Raw genomic sequence first — 20,805 nt, forward strand, 5'->3', positions numbered from 1 at the left:
CATTGTAGACGATCATTTGTATGTGATGGAGTCCGTCATCTCAAACCACAGAGGTTGTCTCTCATGACTCAGTATTTCCTGACACTGGCTTCGAAGGCTCTTGAGTCCACTCGGTGTTGCTGCTTTTTTCTGCTGAAGATATATTATAACATTTATAAACAAAACGGATGGACTCGTATTAGTAGGTCTACATGCAATCGTCCTCACATCTCTGTTGTAGATGAACCTTAAATCACCCTCAGGCAATTCAGCTCATGTGTTATCATTTGTCTGCCTAATGGCCTGTTGTTAAGGGGAAGGAAATTGATGACGGAAATTAACTGAATGCTTTTATAAATGAGGTTCACATCTCTCTTCCTCTCAGACTCTGAGGGTACCGCAGTTTGTGAGATCGTTCACACAAAATCTGAATCTGAGGGAAGACCGGAGAGAACCTTCCAGTTGTGCTGCAGGTATGATAAAAAACAAAAACAACATACACATGTATACAAAACTTGTGAACTAAAGTTATACAGCAAGACATGTACAGCAAGACATGTCTCTTGTTAAGTTTTTGTTTTTGACTATTTTGCAGTTCTCCAGATAGTAAGAAGGACTTCCTGAAAGCAGTCCACTCCATTCTTCGAGAGAAGCAGCGACGCCAGCTTCTTAAGACAGAGTCTCTGCCACCCAATCAGCAGTATGTCCCATTTGGGGGCAAACGTCTATGTGCCCTCAAAGGGATGCGGCCTTCCATGAACAGAACAGGTGACAAAGCTTAAGTATATTGTAACTTTTAGTTCACAAAACAAGAACAGCCAACAATGTTTGTACATTATATGAAACGAAACTTCTGTATTTTTCAACCCGCACCCTCTTTCTCCATGTTCTGTGTCTAAGGGACTAATGGAGACAACGGTTTTTGAAATTGGTCCAATATTGAGAGAGACTGCTGCAATCCATCATTTTTTATATACACTTAAAATGCTTGTTGTTGCCACTGACAGGCTCAGTTTGTTATTATAATTGTCTGAAAGCATTACAAAAAAGACCCTACAGAGAAATGAGGCATTTTCCCCACACCTTTTGATGGTTTGTTCAAATAGTGACCAGGTCTTGCTTAAGGAGAAGTTGTTCTCAAACACTCACAAGAGGTTACTTGTTGAAGGAAAAACAGCAGTCAAAAAAAAAAAGAAATGAAAAATGAATTAATCTGAATTTGTCTTGGATTCAAGGACATCAATACTTTCACACAAATACAAAAAAATACAAAACAACAATTAACCAAACAACAAAAAATTTAATACAAAAATCTAAAAATAGATAGATAGATAGATAGATAGATAGATAGATAGATAGATAGATAGATAGATATACTTTATTGATCTCAAAACTGGGAAAAAAAAGAGAAATCATAACAAAAATTCTGAAAAGTGGATGTAGTGCAACTTATTATTTAGTGTTATGTAAAATATTTTAAAAGAATATCTGTATGATTTCCACAATGTGGAAAAGTCAACAAGATTTTAGAACAAATCTTCTCTCTGAGCAAGACTTGACAAACAAATCACATCAAACGAAAGTTAAGGAAAAACATTTAATTTCTCTAAGTCCTTTCTATAAAGTTGTGAGACATGTAGAACAACAATCTCAGTCTGTTAGTGTTAAAAACAAGCTATTTTTGCAAATTAAAAGTGCACAATAGCCCAGAGATATTACATTGCAGCCTGTTTCGTCGCTATGGCTTATCGGTCTCTCTCAATACTGGACCAGTTTCAGAAATTGTTGTCTCCATTAGACACAAAAACATAGAGGTTCAAAATTACCAAAGCTTTCCTTTAACAAGATAAAAAATGGTTTATTTATCTTTTTTTCTGTCTGTCTAGCATCAGCTCCATCACGAAGGCTAGCACGCAGGAAGCTGGTGAGGAACCGCTTCACCATCGACACTGACCTGGTTTTCCATGGCAACAACAACAACAGCAATGATACAGACACCTCCAGCAACACTTCCTACCCTCCCTCCTACCCATTGCTGTCCCAGCATTCTCTTCCTCAAACCCACAAACCTCAAGGAGAGGACACGGACCGTTGGGTGGAGGAGCAGTTCGACCTGGGTTGCTATGAAGATCAGGGTGAGTGCGTTGACATGGTTCCAGTGAAGGAAACGGACATTTTGAGTGACGACGACGAGTACTGCAAGTCTGTCCGAGCGGCGTCGGCTGAACCGGTGGACCTGGAGGGAAAGATGGAGGGACTCAACTTGCAGGGCGGAGAGATTACGAGCCACAACCTGAATGGACGAGCGGAGGCTGGGATCATGCTGAGCGTGACGCAGGAGGAGGACGTTGATCGAATAAAGCATGGTGATGATTCAGACTCCTTCACCTCCTGCGGCGTCTCTCTATCCCGCTGTGCAACCCCCACTCTAAAGCTTGCCCCCTTGAAGCAGTGCGCTGTGGAGGGGGCCACAAACAAGGACCACGATGTCATCTGGGTGAGGCGGGACGACTTTGCTAATGGATGCAACAGTGACGTGTTCTGAGTGGGAAGTTTAGAAAACAAGATGATGAAAGGAAACAACGACAATGTGACTGGCGGTTTCTTCCACTTTTTTACAGAAAGTGGGAGAACAAAGAAAGAGGAAAGATAAGATACAAGCTTTAAATATGTAGAATTTGGAGGTGTTTGTGTATAGAAGGTATTAAACCTCAGCCAGTCCTCCCTGTATCACAACAAAACCCTCCTCTCCCCGCCTCACCTGCATCTCCCTTCTTCTGACAATCCTGGGACACCATGCGAGTCAGAAAAACATTCTCAGAGATTCTCATCCCAAACTCCTTAATAGTGAACCCAAAAGACTACACAGTCCCTACTGTTCTGGACACAGGCATTACACACATCTGTGGAATTGTATGTGAACATAACAGCACTGCATGTGCACGCAAGTAAACAAGCAAGTGTGTGTATGAACACTGAAAGCACACAGGAGCACAGACACGGAGACTCTAGACAGCTGCTGTTCTGTGCACACACGTGCTGAAGAGACGTCATCACCGAACTGTGATCTTCTGGCCAAAAAATGTCTATTTTTCAACACAGGAATGTGGGTGTTATATTTTTCTGACTCAGAAACCGTGTTTGTATTTTAACACTCAAGGGCTGTGTGTTACTGAAATTCTCTTCAGGGGCTTTTGGCTTAACGACTGCTGTGTAAAAAGATGGCGAGATTCTACTAGCTTTATTGTGCTTTTTTTATTGTTCTAACTTAATATCAGCTGCACATTGGTGTATAGTCAGGAGTACAATAGAGTGCCGTTAACCTCTTGTATGTAAACGTTTTGAAGCTCACTTTTGTCTCCCAGCATATCCTTTTTAAAAGATACCTATTCTTTATTTAATTATTGCCTTTTTACTGTATTTTTTTAATGTTTACACCACACTCAGCTGCCCAGTGTTACAAACCACCTTTTGTGTGTTTGGTGCCACAAAAAAAAAGCTTGTGCCCTTCACATGAATGTCCAGTCTATAATTTTGTTGCTCGAATAAAATATAATTTGTTATTTTGGTAACTAATGGATTTCATCAAAATCATTAATATTTCGTGTCCTTTCTTGCCCCAGAGGCCATGCTCTCCTCCTCATGCTCCACATCCTTGATAAATAGCATAATAATTCCTACAACAATCCTGTTTTACTTGAATTTTCTTTTTTGTTTTAAAAAGGTATTCAACAGAGCCATGTTAGACCGTACTGTAACTCGAAGGAGAAGAGCAATCATGCAGTTGACCTGTCATCCCCTGACCGATTCACACATCTTCTTTTCTTTCTCCAGCTCCTTTGACATTTTATCATGACATCACATCGACAGAGAAGCTGACTGAGACAGACTACACATCCATGACATTTTGACATCAATCCCATCACCTTACCCCTCCTGCATTTCTTCCTTTATCCACCAGGCTGTGCTGTTTTACTATATGTCATCAACAACACGCTGATTGCTGAGCTCAACATTGTCATGCGCACCTTAATGGATGTATTTAACATGCACTTAATACCCAACTGTGAGGAGGGAAATCTGTGAGTCACTCTGACTCAGAGTGAGTGAGAAGAGTGGAGGGAAATAATACACTTTGGATGTTCTTATTATTGTCTTTTGATTATGATGCTTAGATTTTAGCTTACCCGGTGACGATGACTGACGTTCAGACTGTGAGGTACAATCACCTGGCCTTGGAGGCAAATCCTACGAGAACCCCCTTTGACTCCTCCCTTTGTACTTTTGAAAACTGTGTTCGTACATAAAACTGTGGAGTATTATCATTTTTATGTCAAAATAAATTTTCTAAATTTAGTTTTGTGTGATTTTTCATTTTGCACACATGATTCTGAAGTTTTAATCGTCTGTAAAAGTCGAACAAAGCTCAGCAACCACGTGTTCTCCTTCAAAGGGAGACAGAGCGTTTTCATTAACATCATATTTGAAGATCACATTCAGGTGATCAAATAAAAATGACTGATGCCGCACCAGTTCGATTGCAGTGTAAATTCTATTGTGTCGAGTTCAAGGAATTGCAAAGGATGAAATATAGGCTCAAAGGCAATTTTGATGGATAACTGAACAAATATTCTGAAAGCACAGAGGCAGTTAAAACTTTAAAAGGAAGCAGAGACTTGATTTAGTAAAACTGTACCACGGTATGAAGTAAAAGACATCACATGTAAATTTTAAAGTAAATTAGACACAAATGTATACAGTAAAGTAAGACAAAATGTCTTTGAAATTCAATTTGCCAAAGCAGAATGGAACAATACTGCTTGAAGAAATTTCATTTCCAGTGTCCATATATAAATCTGTCTGTTTTTAAAATGGATTTTTTAATTCAATATTAAGTTGTCCTGTTTCTGCAGTTTTAGCAGACATTTCCATGCATGGTATTTACCAGTTGTTCTACAGAGAGACAATTCTGCTCAGTATTCATATCAGGAGAGTTTAGTGTTAGGGCTGTTGCCCAAGGACTCCTTCTGGAGAGGCTGGATGGTCATTTTCTGAGTTAATTAAGTTTGTCTATAGGCCATTTGTCCAGGTTGAAGTTAGCAGTTTTTTTTTCAGATCACTTTTGGCTCACAGCTTGAATGAGTTCACAAACATTGTGATAAACAAAATGTCAGTTCTGACATTATGCGGATTTTGCTTTAGGAGAGCAAGACTGAGATGGCTGGCACCTAGAAACTTTTGCTATTTTCCAAATGTCAAAATATCAAACAACAGTCCAGAGTTTACAAATCACAGAAATTCAACAGTAGATAGATGGCATCTAGCCACATAAATTGCTGTTTTTGCTTCTCCGACAACAGACCATGGAAGTAATATAATCAAATAATTTTTTTCAGGTCTCCATAAAAGATGTTAAAATATTTTTTCATGAGTGAGCAAGTGACTCTTAACCTTTATTCTTATTTAAAATGCATTCCCATGTCCTGTGTTTGTTATTTGAAGATGGACAGGCAGTGACCCAGTCAGATAAAGACCTTGCTTGTCTGCAGTGAGAGATAATCTGGCATCTGCCCTGTAACCTGAAGATTATTCTCTTCTCATCAGGACCGGTGGAGAGGACCACTGCCAATCCATCTGCTCCTTAATCCAAACCGAATGGAGCCAAACTATCCAGAAATAACCAGAATTAGACCACGGGTACATTCAGTGTAAAAGCTGGTTTATCAACTTTGATACATCAGGCAAACATCACCAATGGAAATAATTATTTTAAAAAAACTAATACGATTTAATATAATTTCAAATTGATAGCCACCATTACTGCAATAAACGGTGCAAATCCCTGTTCTATGTGGAGTGAAATAAAGTTAAAATGAAGCGGCAGCCTCCAGGGCTGAAAATTGAAGCCAATGCAGAAGTGTCAAAAGCTGCAGTTCCTCGAATGGCCTTTTGAGGCTGGCTCCAAGAGTGAGTCAATCTTTGTAGACACCATGATAAACACTAAGGTTGCAGCAATACAACAGTTTCAAGGTAGGTTTTTACCATAACATGAATGGTAAAAGATAATATACTGTGTACATTTGTTTATTTATGGTTTAGAAAAAAAGCAACTGGATGGACGTTTATTTTAGTTATTTAAAGTTAGTTATTAAACATACTTACATTTTAAAAATGACTTCAAGTAATAACTATAATGATAAAACATTTGTCCAACCAAAACGAACCCTTCTATTTTCACTCCTTTAAGGGTCATTCTGACTGATAATAAAAATGTGATAATAAAAATTCTGTAATACCTTCACACCATGATATTTTCTGAGACTTTTATCATCCATGACATAAGGTTTACAGTGTAGTAGCCTACCAAAAAATAAAGGCTAATCTGAGCACCATGCAACCTAAAAGGCTCTATTAAATTCTGCACTCATGTCAGCAGTGGAGCCCTTTAAAAGATGTTTATTCTGGTGCATTTGTCAGCTGCCTGCTCTTATTCATAATTGAGGGCGTGGCTGCTCTTTGGCACAGCAATGACAGGTAGCTATTGCGTCGTAACCATGGTAACCTCAGCTTCCAATGTCCTTATTTCAGAGACACTTCCAATAAGGAAAATTAATTATAGGCTATCTTTCGGTCATCTTGGTTAGTGTTTGTTTGTATCAAAACACAAAATTAGTCGGATATTCACCTTTGTTTTAATGGTTTAACGTCTGATTTTTTAAAAATATTTTTGCCAGCTAAAAACTGGCATTAGCATTATCACAGCTAACCACAACAGCTATAAATGCACTATGCTAACCAAGTTAGCAAACAGGAATCTCGTCCAAGATTTTCCTGATATCAGACAAAATTGTCAACTCGTTACACTTCGTTTAGCCTACGTCTTTATCTGTCAACTGACTGTTTCAAAGGTCTGAAACGGTCTGGACTCAAGCAGGTCCATCACTTATGGCTCAAAAAAAAAAAATCCAAGATGAAATCCTGGATGAGCTCTTCATAGTAGACGTGCCATAGATGGAAAAGCGCAGGTGAAACTGAGAACATTAACAATAGCCTAGTTGCATTAAGTTTCCCAGTAAGCCATTCCAGTGAGCCAGCATGGACCAGGGTCTCCTCTAAACTGTCACCTCAGCTGTCATTAATGTTATTGAATACACCTGAGCTTTTCCTGCTATGACTGCAGTGAGAAAGCTGTGTGGCCAAAATGCCAAACTGGAGGCTTTAATACGGGAATCCACAAACCAGTGGGTGATGTCACAGTGGTAAGTCCGTTATTTTATTCAGTTTATGGTTTAAACATGGTTTAAATATGCATGATGGTCAACAAAAAACTAGCTTAGACTATAACGTTCGCAAATATCACATCACAGCTATGGACAGTGGAATTAAAACAAACACTTGATTAAACACCACTGTCTAGATGCAAACAGTACGACCTCAACGCGCATGACTAAGATATTGATTAGATGTTTTTTTAATTTTAGTATTTTTTATTTTGAAAGGTCATACCGGAAATCAATATCAGTCGTCGTGCTTGACTCTGAATCGCGCACCCCCACTCCCTCCAGCTCCTGCAGCCTCGGAGGCGCACTGACGAGTGAGTAAAAGTGGATGTGTTTACTCTACCCACGGTGTCTCCACTGCCGGTTTTTTTGTTCAGAAGATGTGACTGGGATTGATTTTGTATTGGAAAGTTGGATCCACATGACTCATGGTCATATTCTCTTGTTTCTTTGATGCGACGGAGTAATGCAGAGTGTCAAGGATCGAATTGGGAATAAAACTTGGGTTGCGCGCTGGCATGGCACGGCAGGTATTTCAGCGCTTGGATAGATGCCGTTTCTGTCTGTCATGGTGTCAGTACCCGCGGTGAGATCTCCTGGAGCACTATGGAGGAAAGAAAGACACTTTTCTTCTGTCTTCTCTTTGCGGCGCAGCTCTGTCTGAGCTCAACACAAGTCCTCAGAATCGGTAAGCGCAACAGCTGTTTACGCACGGTGTTGCTGGCGTTTCCTTGCGTGTCTGAGTTGAACCAACAGGGCAGCATGTGTGTAAAAGAAATTGCTACATCCTTGCCAAAGTCTGTGATAATGACATATTTTGTGACCTTAAAGTTTGTATAGATTTCTTCCCTTCTTTCCATTTGGTACCACTTCAGTGTTTTCTATCTTTTATCCCACGAGAGTGATTGTTCTTATTATCTGTCTTAAACTGTCAGTGAGGATGTCAGAACAAAGGAAAAGGTTACCTAAAGGACAAAATACGCTTTGACAACTTCTCCAGCTGCTTAATTGGAGATAACACCTATCAGCCCATATTCAGTCCACATATTCAATTACTGTGCACAAAGCAAAGGTCGTTACAATAGTCAGAAATTAATTTTAAATCACACAGAGCTAAAAATGTGTGGAGGATCATCTGAGCTCATGACTTAAACGCCTCCTTTTATCAGTTCATCATCTTGAATGGATGATGTCTTATCATAATTTTGTCAAAATGTCTTTGAGTTTTTCTGTGTGATGCAGAGTTTCTGAGTGAACTTTCAGCATACTCTGCATTCAGAGGGGTTTGTCTTAAACTCATTCAATAACCTTGAAAGTTTGATTTTATGTCTAATTTGAAGTAACATTATAGAGGACTACATGTGCTTATTGCTACACAAGCACCCAGACACACAAACAGCTGAATGTAATAGATTATTGATTCCTCCCTTTGTACTCCCCTGGCCACCAGACACTTCTTTTTTATTCAAAATGCTGTATGTCCCCCAGCGGCTGATCTTGACAAACAGTTGAAACCTATCAATCACTGAGATGGATGTAATGTAACCAGCAAGAGTGATGCAATCATCCTCAGTCCTGCTGTCCTAGGGTGTGTTGTTGAGTTAAGAGAAGAGAGAGAACTTCACCTAGACTTGATTAGACAGGAGGAGGCTGGTGAGCGCTGTGGGCTGTGTTCATTATCCGAGCGTCTCACTTTCAGGCTTTGAATCACACCAGAGTTGGATTGTAATATGTGGATGTAATTGGCTGAATAAATTGGGAATTGGTGTCACTGCCACCTGTTCCTAACTTGTAGAGGTACAGGCTAGAGGAGGTTTACATGCAGTACTGGTCCTGGATCAGAAAACATGCCTCAACACAATGTGTACAGAGAGTAATATATTCAGAGATATAGTTTTAAATTCACACATCTTTTCAGAAAATTTTGTATTTTTAGGTAATAGTTTATATTGTTTGACAGCACATAATAAGCGGGTAATGAAGGCAGAGTATTTTACAGAAAATCAGCATGCATCTTTTACATTACTACAGTTGAGCAGGGCTTGGCGATATGGAGAAAGTCCCTATATTGACCAAATGCCACAATATTGATATTGTAGGGTAGACCATTCGTTTTATGTTTTTTCTAGAAAAAAATTCAATAACCTAATTAAGAATTGTTCTCTTTTTCCCTCAATGAAAATCCAAAATGTATGAATATGCAAATCCCACTTGTGCTGGATGCAACACGTCTCCTACTTAACTGATATAAACATATGAAGCTGAGATTTAAGGTGAGTGTGGAAGATATCTTTTTGTTGAAGAAACTTCACTCAGATCCAATTTGAAGAAAGAATCATTCTTCAACTTCAGAGACAGAACTGGTGAATCGCATTCCCGTTAGCATGCAGAAAAAGACAACACACAGGGAACAGTATTGGTGCCTTCTCTGACTTGCATCCTGGCAGCAAGGACTTTAAGACAATCTGTTGTCTGTGATATCCAAATGGTGAGGAGACTAACTACAGGATAATATACATCTTAGTTTACTAGGCCAAATAACAAACTGAGTCTGGGGGTTTCTGCATTAATGCAATTAAGACTGAGATGGTAATTGTAACTTCAGAAAATCAAAGAAGGGGAACATCTGAGACTCTGGATCAGGTTTAGTACCAGCAAACGCCACTTAATTCAGAATGTACAAAGGAAAAATGAAACTGAAAGTCTGGAAATATTAAATTTTCTTTTACATGAGCAAAGGGAAACTTGTAGTTTAAGAGGCACTGACCAATCACGTTTGAGCCAACTTTGGCTGTATGCAGGTAAACAGTCTGTGTGGAGAGCAAAAGATGCAGAAAGCTTTGGCCAAAATGCAATATCAGAACCCATGCTATCATCTGATGACAGGTGCTTATTATTTGCATTTTTAAACAAATATCTACATTCATATGCAGATAACTGTTTATAAATCATCATTAGATCCATAGCTGATGGCTTCTGAGATTGCTAACTGTAACTGTAAAGAATGACCGGTGCACAGAAGATGAAGTCTTGATATCTGTTATCCAGATATCTGCTGGCAATGCTGGAGTCCTTGAAAAAATGTCTTTTGTCCTCAGAGGCTAAATTGTCATCAGACTGATAGCTGATGGGCTCTCAGATAGTTTACTGTCAAACTCTGCACAGATACCATTCTGCACAGTGAAGAACATTCAAGTGAAGTAGCAATAAGCAAAACACACTTTTGAGCTGAGGGGGACTTTAAAGAGCTTGTCAGAGGGACAAAGGTTATATCAAGTTACAGAGGATAGACACTAGCCAATTGGCTCACAATTGACTAGTGTTATTTTTTAACATGTTTAACAGCAATTAATTACTATAATTATTACATATTCAAAGAGTATTACTGTTTCTCTTGTGTTAATACAAAAAAAAACCACAAGCTATTACAAAAACCTTACACATAAGAGCCCAAGCAATGCTGGGTTTTTAAGGCTGTTAAGAAAAAATGCTGATGACATGGGGGCTGCTGGATTATAAGTTCTATTATACTGTAGGCTGTATATCTTGATAACATCTTAATGCATGCTTGCTAATGTGTGTGTGTGTTTTTCTTTAGCATGGGCAGCATTTGTTCATTTTAGTTTTGAGTGTAGCTCTAGGCCACATATTAAAAATCAATATGACCATTCAAGACCAATAAGACCAGCTTTGATGGTTCAGCTCAGACCCCCTTGAACAACACTAGTCCCAAAATTCAGACAACTCCTCAGCTAGGGATACACTATACAATTTCCCCAATCCTAAACTAATCTCAAAAGACTGAGAGTATATACTAACTGACTGGCTAGATTTTTTTATAACAACTTAAAAATGCTGGATCGTACACTTAACGACTGTGCCAGATTGTGCATTAACCAGTTGTGGCGGTGACCAGTGTACACTACACGACAGTGTCCAGAGTTGGCTCTGAAAAATCCAACATGTTTGACGCGCTCTGACTCATGTTGGGAGGAGTCTGTCCACCTCGTACACTTACAGATTTCTGTGTGATCTTGTCATGTCAACTGGCCCAGACGAGGACGAAGTCATCATGATTGTGAATCCTGTGGAAAATTCTGTCTAAAGACGTGTACTATATCCCTAGCTTAAGATCCAGTGTCTCTCTCTTTCATGTGAATTCATGCAAGAGTGTGTAAGAGACTGAAAGACATCACAAAAGATTGGCTCCAGTTGTCGCTTTGTGTTAAATCGATGTTAAGTTGGAGGCTGTAACCTACATTTATAAAGAGCGTACCTGCTTAATTCTATTCATTAGTTCTGTTCTCTCCAACAACCGGCCATTAGGAAAACAAATGAATCTCTGTTCAGCCAAATTGCCATGTTATGGAAAGTTGGCCTCCACAGATATATTTGGGAGCTGGCTGCCTCGTTAAAGTGATCGTTCATCACGCTGGCAGAAACCCAAGACTTTTGGTTGTGAGAAAGGAGAGGGCGCTGTAGTTTGTCATGGGATTGCGCTGATAAAATTCCATTTGTACGTATTGATCCTGAGGCTTTTCTTGTGACGTGCAGATTGAGTTCAGGATGGCGAGCGAAACACATGTCCATGCCTCCTTTTCTTTGGCTGATTTAGCGGCACAAAACAAATGATTTTGGAACCAGAGAGAGATTCAATTTGAAAGGAAGCTTTGTTTTTCTTTGCCAGTGTGATTGCTACTGCATCACACACTGCTTTCATGGTACAAACCCAGTGCCCAAAATGGCAAACTAAAGCCAATAACTGTAATTCTTACACTGAAAGCTGGTATAATTCTGTCAAAATGCTACAATTGAGGCTTATTATCTTGTCCTGGCTTAGTCTTGCCATTGATTTGTGGACCAAAAACATCATAAGAGATTTTGTGTAAAATTATTCTTTGTGTACAGTCACTGTCACTTATTCAAGTGCACACTGATAGTGATAGGGCATGCTGACTTTCAGATACCACTCCTGGCCTTTTTGGTGCCATTGCAGTCATTTTCTGTGTGTCTCTTTTCTCCTCTGACATCCCTGATTGCATTTTTGCCTTGTTCACCCATTTGTGCGACTCCCCTGATTTTTTGTAAGGAACAAAATGTTTCCCTTGTGTTTTCTCAGCCAGGGTGCAGTCAGTGAAATGTCTGCCATTCAGTTTGACACCTTAGATCCCCTTTTTCTACCCTCCCAGATGCATTTCCTCCGTGCCTATAGCTTAAGTGCAAGACAGTCCTCTGTTTTCAGAGAGACACAGATGGCATTAGTTTCTGTCACTGTCAGCAAAAACTCTCTTGTCAAGCTCAGTGATCTTCCAGAGCTGTTTGAAACATCCACACTTCTTCCATCTCAGGTACTCAGGAGAAGATGGATGTTTAACTGCCCGCCAATGAAATGTACCACTAAATAGAATATAACTCAACTACAGCATGCTTTTAGGTGATCGCCGTCTGGAAGTCAAACAGATAAAGAAAATTTAAAATTTTCCCTAAAACTTCATCCCCTCTCTTTTGTTGAAAGCATGAAAAATAGTGAAACATGGTGGTACAGTAATCAGGGATATAAAGCCTGCATGCTAATCTACCTCAGTGCCACTTAATCATCCAAAATCATTCCATTTCCAAATCAGCAGTGTGTCAATTTAGCTTTTCTTAACACTCTGGCAGTCTTAATGATGAAAAAGTGATGTGAGACAACAACAGCATCTTGTATCCAGATTGAAGCAGGGTGTTCATAATGCCTCGCTAATCTCCATGCAAATAGCAGGTTAGCGCAAGTTGTTATCTGCATGTCAAAAATCTGTTATTCAAAAACGACAATTTTTCTGTAGTTAACCTCACCACAATTTTTTTCTCCTTTCTGTATCACAGCCTCCTATCTCTTTTTTTAAAAATGCAAAAGAAACACTGTAGAACACTGTCAAGTGACACAGATCTTACACAAACATTAATTCCCACTGAGGGAAATGGGAAGAAAATGATTTTATGATTGCACTTATCCTTGATTTGACCATAATAGGCAGTCCCGTGTTTTCAGCAGCCTCACTGCGTCTTGAGTATGCTTATATTTTATGCAAATAAAATCTACCTGCAAACCCCCAAACGCATGTTAAAAGGCATTTACGTAGTCCTGTGGGTCCTCTGAAACTTTTAACGTCCATTTATGCTGTCTTGTAGGCCAGATGGATGCGTGTTCCCGAGGCAAATTATTCCTCATTATTTTGGTTGCTGAATGAATGCTTTTAGTGCTCCAAGGTACATTAATTCATTTGCATGGGAAAAAAACACCTTGTTTAAAAAAAAAGAAAACTGCCATTTTTATGACTGCAGCAGTCACAGAGTTCAGACTGCACCGCAAGAAGGGATGACACATGACTAATGTAAAACATAATTATTTGTAATTAAATAGTGAAGTGACGGATGGATGGGGTGACATTCTACATGCACACACACACACACAAACACAAACATCTTTATCTCCCTGGTGGGTTGTTGAAGAGATTGATCAGGTCTGCGTGACAGGTTGGCACAAAGCTCAGATTTGTTCTTCAGCTTTTTGTTTTATGTTTTCCTCTCACCGCAGCAGGGGGATAAATCTCTCAACCATCCGTTGTACTGTACCACATATTCACATTTTTATGGCACAGTTTTTCTCCCAGTTACAGCCCTGTACCTGCTAATCACAGTAACTGCAGAAGAAATGACGTTTTTATGTTAATTGCCTAATGATTCTTGGTCATTATTACTAATTGGCTGCCCTACTAAGACTTATTTGTGACATCTTTTGAGTGCCTGTATTCATGTTTGAATGGGGGTACATTGTTTGAATGCATGAGAATCCTTAACGTTGGTTGAATTAATATTCCTGAAGCATACATAGAAAACGAATCAAAGCTTGACAGATAATCATTTTGAGGGAGTGAGATGTGTCAGCTGTTGATCATGACTGCCAACTTACACAGCTAGACATTAAATCAGGTTGGTAATTTATGTTCTGCACTGTGACTAAGTTCAGTTGTTACTTCATGTGTAGTATTTGACCAGCAGTTGTTACTAAGCTCATGCAGAGCTCACACACACACACACACACACACACAGCCCCCCCAAAACCCCGGCTCCAGTCTTATAGCGTCTTGTTATATGTATGCAACAATTATCCAGATTGAATTAATTGTCCACCTGTTGGGACCGCCTAATGATTTGGGATGCCTCAAACGACTCCCCTGGATCTCTATCACTGCCTGTTTGTGGAAACGAGAAGCTGGGATGTATTTCAAACAGTACACAATTTAAGGAGGGACACCAAACCCCTTTTAGCAAAATGACCAAAATGCATGCCCCTTATTCACCTGCCATCCCTCTTCTCCCCCTGAGTCTGGACCCAGATGCCAACCTATCTGGATCTTGATCTAGAAGTAATATATTATTGGGTGTTTTTCAGTTCTCAAGTAAAATTTTATACTGTAACCAAAGTTGGTCCAGGGATGTGTTCTTGTCTTGTATTGTGACTTGGAGTCAGAGCAGTAATTATAGGATTTGAGTTGTCATTTCAGATCTGAAAGTAAAATTTAATCGCTATATTATTTGTGTAGTTCGTCAGGGCGTTAGAATGTGAGGGTGCAGTGCAATGGGGAGTCCAAGACCTTTTTGCCATAACCTGAACTGCATCCTACCTCGACGCATAGGTCAGAAAACAGTAATGCAATCACCAACTGACTTCAAAGGACCAGTTACAGTTGTTCAAAGTAAACCCTGAAGTACTTCACAGTGTCATGGCAGGGCCCAGGATCATAAAATTCGACATAGATCCCATAAATAATTTTGCAGTCTTTGCAAACCTTTTGTTGGGTGTTATAAATTTAAACCTCAGTACTTTGGTAGGCTCAGAAACCAAAGATGGTTTTGATCTTCATTTGAAAGTTAAGACTTTGACTTCCTTTGTTTAATTAACCAAAACAGTATCTTATTTGTATTGATGCCCAAACTCAAGTATCATATCAACATTAATATAAAAACTATGACACCAGCACTGCATCTCAGATGTAGTGTATAGTTTTTTGGATGTGCCCACAGTTGCCAAAAAAACGTATGCAGAGCCATGTATTTTCTGGGCTTGAGTTCAGCTCATTCTGTGCTTGGCCTGGCCCCTACCAGCATCCTTGATGAATATGGAAGCACCCCATACATGCAAACCATTATACAGCATTATTCACTATTATGAGCTATACTATTATGAGTCAGTACATTTGGACTAGAACCAGAACTGGCGTAAATGAATGCAGTGGCACTGCTGTAGTGCTTTTGAGCAAACCAGACAACCACGACAAGCTCCAGGATTTCTATTCTTGTTCTGTGCTGTTGTCTTTTTTCAGACATTTCATTTCCGAGTGTGAAACTGTATGTTTTTATAACAGTGAGATGAGGAAGTCATTGTTTTCTTTTTCTCACTGTAACACATCAGCAGCAGAGGAAAGACAGGAAGCGTTTTATTGGAACCAAACAAATAGTACAACACATAGACCAAAATGATTAAATTCAGTCAGAGCAAACATCTGCAGAATCAGCAAGGGAGTAAAAACTTGCCGAGGAAACTATCCTAAAAAATGTAGTTACAGGACTGACTATTAAATGTCCGATTACTTTTTCTTGGTCCCTGTCTTGACTGATGCAACTTGACTGGCCTTTCAAAAGCCTGTTTTGAACTTCCACAAGTAGCTTTTAAAGCCTTTTTATTTCCTGCCCTTTCACACTGCGGGAGCAATTACACTACTTCCATTTCATCTCGTCTTTGAGTCCACACTTCACATCTTCTGCACCCGGATGACAGGATGTTGATGAGGAGTTCCGGGGCAATTTCAGAAGTCTGTCTGAAACAGCATTGTTTCTTCAAAGCTTGCTGACAGCTGGTCCATGCAGTGAGTCGTGTGTGGCCTTGGGTTCTCGCAAAGTAAAAATCAGAACAATGGAAAAGCAGCTCAGTATGACTCTCTCCCTACTTTGAAAAACAAAGTGTTAAGAATATACTTTATGCCTCGGAGAAAAATTATGATTGTTCATCTTTGAGCACTTAATATTCATCTTCATTTGCATGCTCCTGTGGGAACTCCAAATTAATTCTCTGCTTGTAGTATATTGAAGCTGGAGGCATTGAAACTACAAATATTATCTTTTATTGTGGACATAATGTATTTATGGGTTTGGTTATGGCTGGGAGATTTGGTTTGCATGAAAAAAACCCATTTGAAATGACCATCATTAAATCACTCTGCAGAGAACATTTGGTGTAATTTCAGATTGTGCAGACTGTTGTGCTGCTTTGTCTTACAAATATATAAGAATGCTGTTCACCTCGACTGGTTTACTTTCCACTTGTTCATCTGTTTTTGTGTTTCCTACCCGTATCTGGACTCTGTGAATAGGATGGAGACTGTTTCTAGTACTACCTTCCAATAAGGCACCCTTCATAAAGGGGATATAAATTGTAACTTTGTCTTTATTAAGGTTTAATAATACTTCCTTTGATAAGTTTTTGTTTGCAAGCATGTGAAAAATCCCTTTTACCAGTCAGTGGTCTTCTGGAAACAATTTGAGCCAAAATCCTTTGATTATCATCTCATTAACATTTCATAATTTCATTAATGTTATGATATGATATGCAACATGCAGTGGGATTTTTCACAACATGGCAAAAAATCTTTACTAAATAATGACTCTGAACTATTAAACATTACTAAATTAGTCAGTAGCCATTAATAAGGATACTTCATTAGAAAGTGGTTCCTATTATATCAAAGAAATGAACTCACTTCAACAGGTTATTGATGCCATTGAGTTTGCTCCTTAGTTGTTAACTTCTTGTATCTAATAAATTAAAAGCAAATTTATCAGTACAGGTTGTTTTCATGCAGGAGAACAGTGTGTTCCCTGTTTTGAATTTGCCTCGGTCTAGTAACCACTTATTGATTCATATCAGAACTCCAATAATTGGAGGACATAATGACTTTTAAGAGACAATAAGATATTGCTCTCAGATATTTTTCATAACACTCAGCCATCTGTCTTTTAACACACATCAATTTACGCTACTTAACTGAACTACTATTTGTTCCATTTATCCATCTATTTATTGAAATTACTTCTGAATCGGAAACTGGTTTATTGTCTGGTTGACTGTCACGGTGCTGACCCGCTGCCTCTGTGGCTGAGTTATGTCAGCCTAATAAGATCATGTGGGTATAATGTGCTAACCTGCTAAGACATGTAACTTCTGCTCATTTTTGTAAGCATGCATGACTCATTATTCATCTTAAATTAAGTTACTTTACTCAATTAATTTATTAATACATTCCATTTAAATCAATGTATTGATTATATGCAACTTAAATCCACAGAATGTTTGGTTGTGCGAGCTCGCATTCATATGACCTGCTGGTCAGTTGTCCAAAGTAAGTAATAGTTTCCAATGGGCTTTAAAGAGGGTACTACTATTTACCAGAACAAAGGTTTTCTTTGTTTCAGGGTATAGACTTTTTAAGTACTAGATTGCCAATATTTCTGTGCTAGGACATTTAGATTTTTTTCTTGATGTCTTGATTAATTATGAGCACACCTGACTATTTTTTCTGTAGGTAGAAGCTACTCAAGGGTGGTTCCTTGTTGGAGCTGGGTGTTGGTTCAGTTATGGTGCACACCTGCTGGATGCTTTCTGCCAGTATCCATGGGCTAGGCCCAACTTTTCTGTTGCTGACATATGGATCTCCTTATCTTCTTCTAAAAAGTTTCATAAATTGATTTTAATCCTCGTTTTGCATATAATTTTGTTTCCACTGCTTCACCCAAACCAGCCTGAACTGTTTTTTAATTTGTTTACTTCAAATAAGACAGAGTGAAGATCACTCAGGCCTCCATGTGTTCTCTTCCTGGCCAGTCTTTGCAGTGATACCATAAGATGCTTTTGAAGCACTGTCTTGCTTTGTAATGTTTGTGTTGTGGGTTATGAAATGCTTTCATTTTAACCAAAGACAGCAGAATTTCTCAACCCACACAGGAGCACAGAATCCATCAGTTTAATCTCTGTTATCACCGGACTGCAGTGACAGTGTCTTTGTCTCTGTCCTCAATCTCCATCTGCAGGTGGTATTTTTGAGACCCGGGAAAGTGAGTTAGTGAGTATGGATGAGCTGGCGTTCAAGTTTGCTGTAAATAACATAAACCGCAACAAGACCCTGATGCCCAACACTACTCTCACCTACGACATTCAGAGGATTAATCTCTTTGATGGCTTTGAGGCTTCCAGAAGAGGTAAGAAATAAAGACGTTACTATGTTAAGCTTAAGAAATTGCCTGTTATTACTGTAAATGATAACATAATCACCTAAATCACTTGTGTGTCCTTTGTGGGTAAAAGTGCTCTGAATTAATTATCAACATCAAAATAAAGGTGGCTCTAATTTTAAAGGGATTCTTTGGTTTGAGGGCTATTTTCCCATTTTTATCCAGAGTGGGACAACTTATTTGATACCATTGTAATGTCTCTCCATGCAGTTTCTAGGTGTGTTGAATCAATCAAGATTAGCATAATTTATCATACTTACTGGATAAAGGGGCTTGATAGCATATCTTAAAAGTAGGGAAATACACCTTTCAAGTTCCAAAAACATGGATGTATTTAAGTTTCTAATTCTATAACCAAACATGAAACCCTAACCACTGGAAGAGGTGCATTTTTCTAATACTGAGGGCAATTAATGGCACCATTTAGCTGTAGTAACTTGGGCTAAACCAGACATTCCTTTAAAAACATGTGGTTTTAAATGATATAAATAACTTCTCAACTTGTTTACATAGAAAGTAAACTTGGTTTGAAATGGACTTTGTTTGACATTTGTGTTATTTTTGTACTGCCAGTGTGCGACCAGCTAGCCCTAGGAGTGGTTGCTGTGTTCGGCCCTTCTCACAGCTCCTCAGTCAGTGCTGTTCAGTCCATCTGCAACGCTTTGGAGGTCCCTCACATTCAGACCCGCTGGAAACACCCGTCAGTGGACAACAAAGACACCTTCTTCATCAACCTGTATCCTGAATACACCGCCATCGCCAGGGCCATCCTGGATGTGGTCACTTTCTTCAAATGGCGGAAGCTGACGGTGGTCTATGAGGACAGCACTGGTAGGTTCTTATTGTTTTTATTTTAACCCAGTTTCAGTCAGCCATTTTTGACCAAAAGTACAGGTATGAACTATTTTTGCTTTTAGAGAATATTACATGAGATAATTTAGGGAGAAAAACATAACTAATGGATGATGGTGGCTATGATGATCAAACAGGTAGAGGTACCTATAGATTCAGAGCTAATTTCGCTCAGAACAGTGCAATTCAGCTCAGAGATTTGTCACTTAATCTGTGATGTAGTCTTTAAAGGAAATCTTCACCCCTAAATGGTCATTTATATATTAATAACTCACTCCATTTTAAATTTGAAATCTTGGAAGAAAGCTCTATTTTTCACGCATGACTCTGGAGGACGAAGAATCCAATAACAGAGAAAATTACAAATGAACTGAAGTCCAAGGCATTCATATTTAGCAACAGCACAACTATTTCAAAACATCTGTTTACAAACTCTCACACAACTTGTGCAGTGTAATCCAAGTCTCGTCTTTCAGTCGTCTGCTCCATATTTCCCAACAGACAGCCCTCTCCGACAGGGAACTGAATTTAACTTATCTTTGTTCTCTTCAAAGCCACACTCTAGCACACATAAAATGAAACCTGGATTACACCGCAGAAGTTGTGTGAGAGTTTGTAAACTGATGTTTCGATATAGTTTTGCTGTTGTTAAACAAGGTCACTATGACTTGAATTCATCAAAAACATTTTTTTGGATTATTTGTTCACCCCAGGCATGCAAAAAAACCCCAAAGGATTCTTCCCGAATTCAGTGTAGCACAGTTTGTGTAATTGATAAAGATATGGTCATTTGGTGGGTGAAGTATTCCTTTAAGACCAGGCCAAAACACACACAAAAGAAACTTAATCACCATATTAAAATATTTAATATCACAGACAATATTTTGTCTTATACTATGATATCAATATTTACCCAGCTCTACACCTAAAATAACACATTTTCTGTATAACTATAATAACTGACTGAGGACTAAGCTAATGATTTTACTGAATATTAACATTGTGTGACATTTGAGGTGAAGAATTGGGGTGGAGAAGAGGTCCAAAGAGCCTGTGTTTTCTGGACCTTACGATATATTTATATGTCAAGGTTCTGATTACTCACAAAATTCAATTTCACTGTCTACCTCCATCAGCTCCCTCGTGCTGGCTAGTAAACCAATCGCTGACAGGGTGCAAGTGCCTCATATCAGACAGCTGCTACTGTTCTTGCCCTCTGCTGACTTCACGCTGCAGAAAGCTAAAACCTAACACTGAGGGCCTCAGATCCAGAGGTGTCCCATATAGAGGCCCTGCCCATGACCCAGAGAATATGAGGCGTCGCTGTTGAAATGTCAAAGTTTATAGATTTTTTTACCTTGTATTT

At 39.0% G+C, this 20,805-nt stretch overlaps 2 protein-coding genes across 7 annotated transcripts in view; both read left to right on the top strand.

The window, feature by feature from the left end:
- Positions 1–4,335, top strand: part of tiam1a (TIAM Rac1 associated GEF 1a) — a 66,707-nt gene extending 62,372 nt beyond the window's left edge. For all 3 annotated transcript variants that reach the window (XM_042498731.2, XM_042498732.2, XM_088088076.1), the window contains 3 exons: positions 365–452; positions 575–747; positions 1,866–4,335. In XM_042498731.2, the coding sequence (XP_042354665.2) occupies positions 365–452; positions 575–747; positions 1,866–2,524 (920 nt within the window). In that variant the 3' untranslated portion in view covers positions 2,525–4,335. The remainder of the gene's footprint in view (positions 1–364; positions 453–574; positions 748–1,865) is intronic.
- Positions 4,336–7,407: 3,072 nt separating this feature from the next.
- Positions 7,408–20,805, top strand: part of grik1a (glutamate receptor, ionotropic, kainate 1a) — a 39,930-nt gene continuing 26,532 nt past the window's right edge. For 2 of the 4 annotated variants that reach the window (XM_088088378.1, XM_088088377.1), the window contains exons 1-3: positions 7,580–7,947; positions 18,387–18,554; positions 19,161–19,418. In XM_088088378.1, the coding sequence (XP_087944504.1) occupies positions 7,866–7,947; positions 18,387–18,554; positions 19,161–19,418 (508 nt within the window). In that variant the 5' untranslated portion in view covers positions 7,580–7,865. The other 2 variants (XM_042498776.2, XM_088088379.1) reach the window with 2 other exon arrangements.

The sequence above is a fragment of the Plectropomus leopardus genome, chromosome 15 (genome assembly GCF_026936395.1).
Source record: "Plectropomus leopardus strain MGB_pleo_1.0 chromosome 15, ASM2693639v1, whole genome shotgun sequence".
NCBI lineage: Eukaryota > Metazoa > Chordata > Actinopteri > Perciformes > Serranidae > Plectropomus > Plectropomus leopardus.